Source organism: Acipenser ruthenus, chromosome 15 (assembly GCF_902713425.1).
Source record: "Acipenser ruthenus chromosome 15, fAciRut3.2 maternal haplotype, whole genome shotgun sequence".
In the NCBI taxonomy this organism is placed as follows: domain Eukaryota; kingdom Metazoa; phylum Chordata; class Actinopteri; order Acipenseriformes; family Acipenseridae; genus Acipenser; species Acipenser ruthenus.
Window position 1 is genome coordinate 33,422,299 of NC_081203.1, and position 11,198 is coordinate 33,433,496.

Sequence of the window (11,198 nt, forward strand, 5' to 3'; positions counted from 1 at the left end):
ATCGACTGTGTGAAATTTTTGAAAAAATAAAAAGATAAACGTTTTAATTGTTGTCTGTTGTGGCAAAATCACTGTGTCAGGTGGACAAAGTATTTCCCTGAAATTCCAAATGACTTCTGTGCGCTGATTGGCTGCTCAGCTCTGACCCCTGGTGTGCTGGACCTGTTGGATAAAAAGGGAATTTCTACAGGGATCAGGAGCATTGCACATTGGAGAGTGCACTTGGGACCAAGTTGAAAAAAAAAATAGTCAGGGAATATAATCATAGAAATCATGACAGGGAAGGAAGGGGTCGTATTATCAGAAAGCTTCAACAAACCCAGAACTGCATCGCCCGCTCAGAATGTGGGGACTAACCACCAGCCCAAGATCAATTCTGCACACACTCCCAGGTGTACAGGATTTGGGATCCAAGAAATATTGGGGTTGAATAAAGAGCCCCCCTCCGTCCCCAGGACAGTCCTGGAGTCCCTGCCGCCTGGGGCTCACCTGCTGGCGGCCAGGTCGGTGCTGAGCCCCGCTGGGGTGGGGATGGGGATGGGATTAATCGGAGCTGGAGGTATCCCCGCTTTTTACAGCCAGCCTGCTTTTTTGGAAGTCCTGTCAGACCAGCAAAATATCCACCTGCAGTCCCTGAACAGGACAGCTCCTTTGAACGCCAGCCAGACAGCCAGCACAGGTATTGTCTATGTTTATATATCTATATATCAGTTGATGCGTTGCCTGCACACCAACCAGCATTAAATAAAAGCTCAGCCAGTAGCAAGTGACGCAGTATTATAATATATAATAACGGAGTGTTGTCATTTCAGTACTGTATGTTTTGTAAGGTATTTGATGAAATTCTAATGTGGACAATTGGATATTATTATAAAGTCTGCCAATACGTGCTCATATATATATATATATATATATATATATATATATATATATATATATATATATATATATATATATATATATATATATATATATAGTGTTATAGCCACACACCTGACACTTTTGCTTATAATGACCCTGAACAGATATATACGCATTGTTCTATATGTAACCTTTTTAGGTTCTTTGGAACGCTTCATATTTGGAACCATCTTGAACTCTAAAGAACCATTTTATTAGGTCTGCAATGCATCGCACTTTAGCGATTACACGACCTTGCAGTATAGAGACTAAAACTAAAATGATATGGCTCATGTCGAATATTAATTATAGGATAGTGTCTGTATTTTATAAGTATGTTTTTACAAGGTTATGCTTACAAACACATTCGGATATATTTCACTTTTGATTAAGTAACCTTTCTGGATACTAAAGCTTTAATAAAGAGTGGATAATTAATCGGTTCCGCTGCCATGCCGTTTATAAAATGGGTATTGAAATGGTGGATTTTAAAGGATTATATGCACTGTACACGGGGGGGAAATATGTTATTAGGCCATCAAAATGAGAGAATTTTAGTTACCATTTGTTTTATTAAAACTGTATTTTATAATTACCATAAATGGAGCACTACCTCACTGAGATTTTATAAGCATCGTCGTTCTTTATTATTTTATATATATATATATATATATATATATATATATATATATATATATATATATATATATATATATATATATATATATTGTTAATAAACGCATTGAAGTTGTTTTACTCTGAAATTATTTAGATTTATTTTATTTTATTTTATTTACTATTGAAACTGGTTATAATTGGCCGGCGATGATGTGAATAGCCTACGTTCATTTTGACAATTTCCTACTTAATGTTTTTTTGTAAAATAGAGAGAGCACGTTAATTACACAAGTATTTTGTAAGCAACAGCTTATTAATGAAACCTACCTTAGAAAAAGTAATCAAACCGATAGATATATATGTGCGCTGTGAAGTTTAACTAATTAACTAAATAAACTTCAAAATAATATATTATATATATATATATATATATATATATATATATATATATATATATATATATATATATAATCCCTCTTTTGAGCTAACATTCAGCTGAAACTTAGAGCGTCTAAAACACTAATCCAAAATAACTCACACACATGCTTTATATATATATATATATATATATATATATATATATATATATATATATATATATATATATATATATAATATGGTTTATAAGCTTAAACAAAATGTAATCAATTTTCCTGGTTCGAAAGTTATCTGTTTCATTTCTTCTGAATTCTAAACACACACACCATCTATATATATATATATATATATATATATATATATATATATATATATATATATATATATATATATATATATATTCAACGTTAAAAGGCTTTAAAGGTAGAGGTTGAGGCTAATTTATATTCATTTATTATTATTATTATTATTATTATTATTATTATTATTATTATTATTATTATTATTTACAGATTCGGAAGATGTTTCCTCAAATGAAAGAAAACTGTCTAAATCTTCTATGAGTCAGAGCAAGAAAAGAAAGAAGAGGCGACACAGGTAAGTCAGCAGCCAATTCAACCCAATTACTGTGACATGTGTACAAACTGGACCCATCATCATCATCGATTAAACATCAGTCACTGTGTGCAACCGCAATCCAACCCAATGCAAAATAAACAACGTGAGGAAGAACCGGGGTTGCAAGATAGATAGATAGATAGATAGATAGATAGATAGATAGATAGATAGATGGATAGATAGATGGATAGATAGATTGATTTAAAAGAAATATGAAAATAGTTGTAAAGTATTGCAAATACATCAATTACATTATAGACTGTTTGGTTAGTATTGCTACACACACAGAAACGATTGTGTTATATTTTGTCACACTATATTGTGTTTTACTAGGCCTACAGGTAACATATTATTATTATTATTATTATTATTATTATTATTATTATTATTATTTTAGTAGTAGTAGTTTTGCTGCGCTTTTAAATCCAATAGCTGTTGTGTACACATTTTACACTTAAAGGATATGCGGTTTCAAATGTAATTGTGTTTAGTTAAGAATATCAAATTAGACTCATGAAAAAATAAACAGCTTCCTGTAGAGTCAAATGTTTATCTTATGAATCTTATGGAAGACATTGGAGTGTGTTCTTGAATGTTTTAGACTTTAGATGCACAAAAAAAAAGAACCCAGCAAAATAAACCCTAAAGTGTAAATTATAAAAGGTGTGTATGATCTGTCACAGAAGATTTGTGTTTATAATTCGATTTTAATAATTCCATTAATAATGCATATAGATGGAGATAAGTCGACCGCGTTTAAGAATAATCACAGTCTGCTTTACTTGAAGATCTCCTTGTCAGCTCGATATGCAGATAATATAAATGGAGTCCAGCAAACACTGGAATAAACATCAGCCAGCTTTATCACCAAGGAAATGAAAACTTCTGCTAGGAAATGCGGCCATCAGATTCATCTATCGGGAACATCAAAGAGATCAGATACTGTATATCCAGTGGATTATACCAGTACAAATAAACCGGAGTGACATTCAACCCGCTTCAGTTACCTAACTGTGTGTTCACAACCAGCCACAGAGCTAGATTCCTCACCAATAATGAGCAGCCATTTTATATATATATATATATATATATATATATATATATATATATATATATATATATATATATATATATATATATATAATTAACTTATTTTTCCCACAAGTATAAAACAGTTTGAAAGGATTGGGATGAAGGAGTGAAGGAGTCTGCTTAATATATAAATAATAATATAGGATTTTTAACACTAAGGATAGATTTACTGACTATTCATTTAATGGAAAGTACTGAGCTCTGTGCACTGTAAAAAAAAAAAAAAGTTTAACAATAAATCTTATGTAAAGGAATTGCAACGCATTGGTGTCCCGTTGACTCGTCTCAGAATGTGCGTTGACGCACAGTAAAAGGCGTTTCAAATCTGCTGCGTAAGACGTATGCTTCATTTGTAAACATGTGTCTTACAGTACGGTTAATATGCATTTTCTTTCCACCTGCTAGCCCTCAGTAATGCACAAAGCACTCTCTTGTACTGACACTTTCGAAGTTACACATATACAATGACACTATCTGCAAATACTTCACATGTCAATTCTTTTAAACCGCGTTCATCTGCCTTAATAAACGTTACAGCAGAGCAGAACTAAATAGGTGATGCTGGTCGTGAAGGTGCTGATGTGCTCAAGTGACTGTCTATAAAACTTCTTTAAATCGGAATTGTGCTCCTGCTGGATTCCAAAACTCCCTGCAGATCTGTGCACTGATTGCGAGCAGTAAGATGGCAGAGTGATAGTGGAGATGACACTGGCGAGATTCTGTCCTGCAGAGGCATTCATTTGTCCACCGCAACCCATTTCACCAAGTGCATTGAGAAATCAGCTGCTGTCCTAATAGATTACAGATGAACTCAGCACAGGAAATATATTTTGAGTGACAGAAAAGACAAAACCAGCCCTGTTAGCCCCTGTTCAGTGCAGAATGCATTATTTTGCTGTCGGCATGGTTACGCCGGGAAAACCACAATTGGTGTTGTAAATGTTAAATGTATAAACACAAATTTGAATTTTCAAGCAATAGGTTTACAAGCAAAAAATAATGACGTTACACATGGCCTCTTTGTTTGCTTTGTTAAAATTGCAAATCCAAAGCAATGCAGTTACATGTTATGGCCACCGGTGGCACTGTGTGCTACGCAATATATAATAAAACTGATTATTCTCTACTTAATGTTGAATTATACCTTTTTTTCCCACGTGTAAAATTGCTCCGATTTACCTTAAAACCGCAGTGTAGTAAATCATTGCATTTCTTATTTCTGCAGAACCATTTTCACCTCTTATCAACTGGAGGAGTTAGAAAAAGCCTTCAACGAAGCCCACTACCCGGACGTGTACGCCAGAGAGATGCTAGCAATGAAAACAGAACTACCTGAAGACCGGATCCAGGTGATTATTTAACAGCTTCGATGCAGACGTTCCTTCCTGTGTATTAGTCTCTGGGTTCAGTCTTATTATGCCAGTTATAAACAGTTTCATTGAACCCATTCTGGCCAGTGCTGTCCAAAGGGTGGCATTGGCGCAATAATCTAATTGAAAGCATTTCAAACCGGGGACAGGTGCATTTCTGTTACTGTGTGGTACATCCTTAGGAACAGAAAGGGGACGTGGCAACTGTGAAGTGTCTCACTTGATGCTCAATGCAGGTGTCAAAGCCTGCCCTGTATACCAGCTAGCTGAGGCTCTTAAAGATAAATGACCCGCGATCCCGCCTCGTCCCTCTCCTTGTGCGCAGCTGGATGTGAAGCAATTTCTTTTTTCCAGTAAAGCGCTAACGACCTAATCAGGCAATCAAGACGGGAGAAGATTGCAGTGTGACCCGGGCCATCCATCTGCCAGGGAAGCCTTTTAATTTCATTTCCACGACAGCGCCTTGTGGGTAATAAATAAAGAAATAAATAAAGAAATTCCGCCCCTAAACAAAATTAACACCCAATTTTCTCATCGAGTGTAATTAGTTAAATCAGATGAGCACGCGGCGGTCCCGGGGGGAGCCCCGCGAGAGATTAGGAGTTAAAATGAAATGATAACTACATTGAATTAATTAGCACGGGTCAATGGCTGTGCTCTCCCGGGACCCGCTAGTTTAATTTCCCGTGATATTTGAGCGCCTGTCGACCATCGATTGAGCTTGAAATTAACTTATTTTTCAATCAGCATTCGCTGCCCCTGGGGTCGTTTCTCCTCTCGCTTCCCTCTCCGGTTTTCTTTGAATGTCGAGAGAAGCAATTTTTCATCAAAAAAGCCCATCTCTCGTATGAGATAAAGGTTGTCATCAGAATTACAAAAAAAGGTTTCAAAAAACGGCTTTGATCATTTTTAATTTATTGTCTGCCCCCCAGCCCCCCAGCCCCCCCATTCCTCCCCAGCAATCCATACGCAGCAGACACACGCGCACACAGGGAGGCAGCTATTAAACACTCCAAGCCTGCTCTGTGGAAATCAATTTAGACGTGCCTTAAGCTGACGATAGCCTCAGGCATTACCAGTTAGATACTGTGCCTGGCACGCAGTGCTGTTTAGGTTAAATGTCTTGACCTGACACCGGCAATCAATTCATTTTGTCTCAGTCACATAATGAGCCCTGGTAGGAAGCAGCATTTGTTTTTTCTATCAGTGCTACATAAGCAACACATTTCAATTCAATTACATTTGAATTTATTTTATTTATATAGCGCCTTACCTCAAAGTGCTTTACGTGTCGGTTAAAACAGATATAATTATACAATATGAATACGTAGTGAAACATTACAAAGTAACAAATACTAACAACAATAATAACAATGAATAAATAAATAAACACACATTCGCGTCTGTTTTATTTTCTGGCAGAGGTTTCTGTAAGATCTTTGCTGCAAATCTAATATTTGTCCACTGATGTTTGCTATGCAAAAGTCCAATGTGCATTAAAATAAGGGGGGACACAAATCAACCTTAACAGCAGTGAAACGGCTGGGGAGCCAGATGGACACGCAGAAACTGCTGTTATACTTTTAACCAGAAGGTGTCACTGTTCGGCAGAATTGTCTCAGAATCTGATTGAGGCTCAGATGTTCAAAAATTGTTTGAAAGTAAAGGGGCAAAACAATACGATTTCGAAATGATTATTCAAACCATATTAATTCGCTGTTTTTTATGGACTAAAGACGGTAAGTTTTTTTTTTTTTTAATTTGATTTTTTTTTTTTTTTATAAAGAACCCTGTAAAGTGCAATCGGATTTTCAAACACAAAGTTTTTAATTCCCCCCTCGCTTTTTGACAGTCCTGCTGGCGGTGCTTCAGCTGTCACTATGTGATTAACTCGTCCTTCTGGCTCCCGTTCAGGTCTGGTTCCAGAACCGGCGCGCCAAGTGGAGGAAGCGCGAGAAGTGCTGGGGGCGCAGCAGCGTGATGGCAGAGTACGGGCTGTACGGAGCCATGGTGCGGCACTCCATCCCGCTGCCAGAATCCATCCTCAAGTCTGCCAAGGACGGCGTCATGGACTCCTGCGCCCCCTGGCTGCTCGGTAAGGAATCTCCCTTCACTCTCACTGCTCTCTCTCTCTCTCTCATCCAGTCCAGCTGCGGCTGGCTGGCTGGTCTGTGATTCCTCAATGCAAACCCTCCATGCAACTGAATACCCGTCCCAATCGTTTAAACCACCTCCCCTTGACATGTTTGTTGGGCTTGTGTTATCAAATAGACCGGCCCGTTCATCTGCTAGTCAGTGACCGAACACATTAAGCTGCATTAAGATACTATTTAACGATATAATCAGTGCTATAGTTTACGCACCATCCATTCACACATCCATGTGTACAGTATATTACTGCTTTTCTCCAGGAGGGGGCGGTGCTGAATACAGTTTTTGCAAACAGAAACGTTTTTAATTCTCATATATATTAAAAACAAACTACGGTAAATGTCGTCGTTCTGTAATAATTTTTTTTTTTCTTTAAATAATGCCGATTAAAAAAACCCCCAAAAAACAGAAAATAAAATAATTATTCTGACCACAGATCGTTTACTGCTGAGCAGATTATGCGAGTCAGGATCACTTTCTGGCTCATTTCCACCTTCTTTGATCCCGTATCTGATCCCAGAAACATATAAAGCACATGTATTTCTCTGACTTTCCTAAATAACATTTAAAACTGGACCAGTTCATTAAGTAATGAATGCACTGATTAGTTCATTAGTTGTAAAGTGAATCATTGATGATTTTTTTTTTTTTTAAGAATTTGTAAACCAGGAATTTAATTTACACATTAATCAATGAAATCAGTAATTTATTCCTTAATTATTTTGCATAGGGCTTAATTAGTGGAAAGCATTAGAATGTTATCGTGGGCATGCCCTGTAGCTCCTGATTATATAGAGTCTTCAGAGCAGTGTAGTTACAATAGCAGAACTCCTCCTCTGTACCTTAACTGAAAAGCAGGCTGTGACACTAACCTACATGCCAATTATTACTGATGAAAAAAGTGCCGTTCGACAGATATGCCATTATATCAGTGCAGCTCCAGAGCTGGAATATATTGTTGTTCAGTAATGGAAATAAGACTCCTATTGCATAGCAGTTTTTAAACAAGCTTGATTAGCCATAGTGTATAGGTAGCAAGCTCAGGTGTGTCTTTTTAAACTCACAGCAAAACCAGGAATGGATCAATCTGCTACGCAGTGGGAGTCTTATATCCATCCCTGTTGTTATAAAATAAAAAGGACACAGGACAGGTTCACTGTTCGCATGTGCTAATAAAGACAGGCACAGCAGTCATGAAAACCTTATCTGAAGGGAAACAGTGTGGAACGGCACATTAACACTGAGCTGTGTGAACAGAACTGCTGTGTCCCTGATACAGAGCTCTCCTCTGAGCTTCCATTTGATAACGATTCTGTTCAGAACCAAGGGTAAAGGAAAGGAATAAAACACATTTAAAAAACTGTTACTTACACTGCACCTGCACTCACAACTGTAGTCTCATCACAGCATGCTATTTCCATTGTAGTTCTACTAAATAACCTAATGGAAAAGCTTGACAAGCACTCTTGGGATATTAATAGAATACCAGTGTATTACTCTGAAGCAACCATAGCTAGGCAATAGCAGATCACAGCACTGCCAGACGTGGCAACACATCACTGCACAGCAGTCTTCTGTATACAACAAAACACTCATATGATAGCACAGTGTTGCAATGTGCTACCAGTGTGCATTGATTCGTGTGCATCATTGGGATACTGTGGTTAGTTATCACTAAGTGATCCCATTGTAGCTGCCCTGTAGTATTTCATTGCCTTTGCTGGGCTACAGCATTTCTATTGATGATCGTTTAATAAGGGATATACAAAGTAGGGCTCATGGGCTGTAAGATGTAGCTGTGAAAGTAAATGATCTAAATCTTGATAATAGGCATCCATTGCATCTCTGAGTGAAACAGCAGCAAAGCATAAAGTCAACTCTCTCCATAAAACTTAATAATATCAATACAAAAATCTAATAAAATCAAATAAGATTAAAAAAAAAACTACAAACTTTTCAAGGCAAAGGTAGATGCTGTAGCTTAATCTGGACTCTTTCTTTGCTTACTGTTTACAGTTCAAGATGGCTTTCCAATGACCAGACGCTTTTCTAAATCCGAATACCCACAATTCTTTTTAGGAATGCACAAAAAGTCGATGGAGACGGTGGAGACCCCGCCCGCAGGGAAAGCCGAAGAGGCTCCGCAGCCGACCAATCCCAAACAGGAGGAGCGGGAGGTGGAGGAGAGGAGGACAGATGCCAAGTCACCCATTTCCAAAGAGGAACTGCGGGAGAACAGCATCGCTGCACTCAGGGCAAAAGCACAGCAGCACAGTGCTAAAGTGCTGGGGACTGTTTCAAGTGACGCACCAGGGCGCAAAATGGAGACAGAGGAAGCAGAGGAGAAAAGCAGAGATCAGTTAAATCCACCAGAAGAGGAATAAATGTTACCTTTTTTTATAAAAAGAATGAAAAAGAAGACTTTTAGTTCTTTAAAGGCTTATCTTTTAGAACCTGGCAGTATTTGAAATCTAACTTTGAACTTTGTTATCAGACTCATAAAAACTCTATGTGCTTGCTTTGACGTGTTCAATATGATATCAGTTTGTTTTGTTCCCCTCCAATTCCCTTCATTGTTGATTCAGTCCAGCTGGTATATTTCAGTAACTCAATATTGTGGAGTAGAGGTATAAGGAAAATACAGATTTGACTTTCCCTTTAAGAGAAAATGTGATATTTTAACATGCCTCTAGGTGGTGCCAATTGATCATCTTTTTTTTTTTTTTTTAAAGGGGAGGCAATTTTAGCCACAGTATTCAGTTTGTTGCACATCCTTACAGTGGGGTATTGACCCCTTTATTTTGCACTTATTTGATTGGTTAATTTCAAACTCATCAATACAAAAAAAAAGTAATTCACGTGCCTCTTTTAAATGCAAAATACTCTACAGTAGTTCATGTTAACATTGTTCTACACATTAAGAAATGTAGATCAAACATCTGAATTTGGAAAACAACTTGTTTTAAACAATTGTTGCTTATTAACCAAATAAACTTGGAAACTGAAGGGTAGCAATCTTTTACATTTTCACTTTCTTGTTCTTAGTGTAGTGATGACAAGAATGATCATGTAAAGAGAAGACTTCTCATAAGTAGCAGATACGTAGATATCTGCACATCCCAATACGCCAATGACATCGATTTGGAGTATTTGCATTGATAAGATAGGAGGTGTCAATACTGTTGAGCCCCAATGTATTCACTGGTAGCTTTGAAGCTATACAAATAGATTCCGCTACACCTGGCTTCTTCACTTGCAGTGACAGGAAGGTAGCTCACCCAGATCAGCTAAAACCTGCTTTAGCAGCAGTTCTAGAAACTCACAGCTGGAATACTAGGTAGATGTTTGTGCACATGTGTTTAAGGTCAGAAATCAAATGTTACAGAACCAACAGCCCACAGTTTTGAACTACAGGGAGAGTAGAAAACATTCTAGTCTTGGCTACAGTCATAGCGCTTGGCAACGAATAAAGTAGTCGTGTTCATCAGTGTCAGCCTTTCCTCTAAAGAGCACTTAGAAATATTGTTAGGAGTGCTTCTCAGGGGTCCTTCTCTCCACTCTCCCTATCTCCTCGCTTCATTGTCATGAAATCATGTTCTTTATTTCTGTAAAAGACAAACAGTAGTTACCTAGCAGTATTAGAATGTAAATATTGTAAATAAATCAAGGAAAACAAATAAAACATTACTTCCGGAGTGTTTCACATTAAAATGTACTGTAATGTAGTTAAAAGATCAAAAAAAGAAATCTGTGTTTTCTGTTCCAGTTTTTTTCTTGTACGATAAAAAAATACATTAAATAAACAGTGTAGCGTTTATTTAGACAGCTGCTTTCCATATGGTCTTATTTATTTATGACTGTCCAGCTCCTGTCCCTTTTCAAGGCTGACCGTTTGTTTTAATCTAGTAAAAAGGTTCTGCGTCGCTGCTGATAAAGACTAATCTGCTCTGTAAATATTCCATCTGGGAATTAGCAGACTGCCCTGCCATAACTGAAAAAAAAACATATGCATTAGAAAACAGGTACATAGCTATGAAACCTAAGTGCACAGTCACACAGTGACTGAAGGGG

At 37.2% G+C, this 11,198-nt stretch overlaps 1 protein-coding gene across 2 annotated transcripts; it reads left to right on the plus strand.

The window, feature by feature from the left end:
- LOC131697633 (visual system homeobox 2-like) lies at positions 1–10,950 on the plus strand. 2 transcript variants are annotated; one of them, XM_058988037.1, is made up of 5 exons: positions 1–679; positions 2,409–2,493; positions 4,832–4,955; positions 6,891–7,071; positions 9,207–10,950. In XM_058988037.1, exons 1-5 carry the CDS (start codon positions 274–276, stop codon positions 9,509–9,511), a joined length of 1,101 nt encoding a protein of 366 aa, XP_058844020.1. In that variant the 5' UTR covers positions 1–273; the 3' UTR covers positions 9,512–10,950. The 2 variants fall into 2 exon arrangements, with proteins under 2 accessions (XP_058844020.1, XP_058844019.1); XM_058988036.1 differs by having other exon boundaries at positions 5–679; positions 9,144–10,950.
- The last annotated feature ends 248 nt before the right edge of the window (positions 10,951–11,198 follow it).

Bases quoted from the DNA above. Each gene is read 5' to 3' on its own strand.
- LOC131697633 (XM_058988036.1), top strand. From the start codon at position 274: ATGACAGGGAAGGAAGGGGTCGTATTATCAGAAAGCTTCAACAAACCC. The intron at 680-2,408 runs GTATTGTCTATG...TATTATTTACAG, and splicing joins CAGCCAGACAGCCAGCACAG to ATTCGGAAGATGTTTCCTCA. The intron at 4,956-6,890 runs GTGATTATTTAA...GCTCCCGTTCAG, and splicing joins TACCTGAAGACCGGATCCAG to GTCTGGTTCCAGAACCGGCG.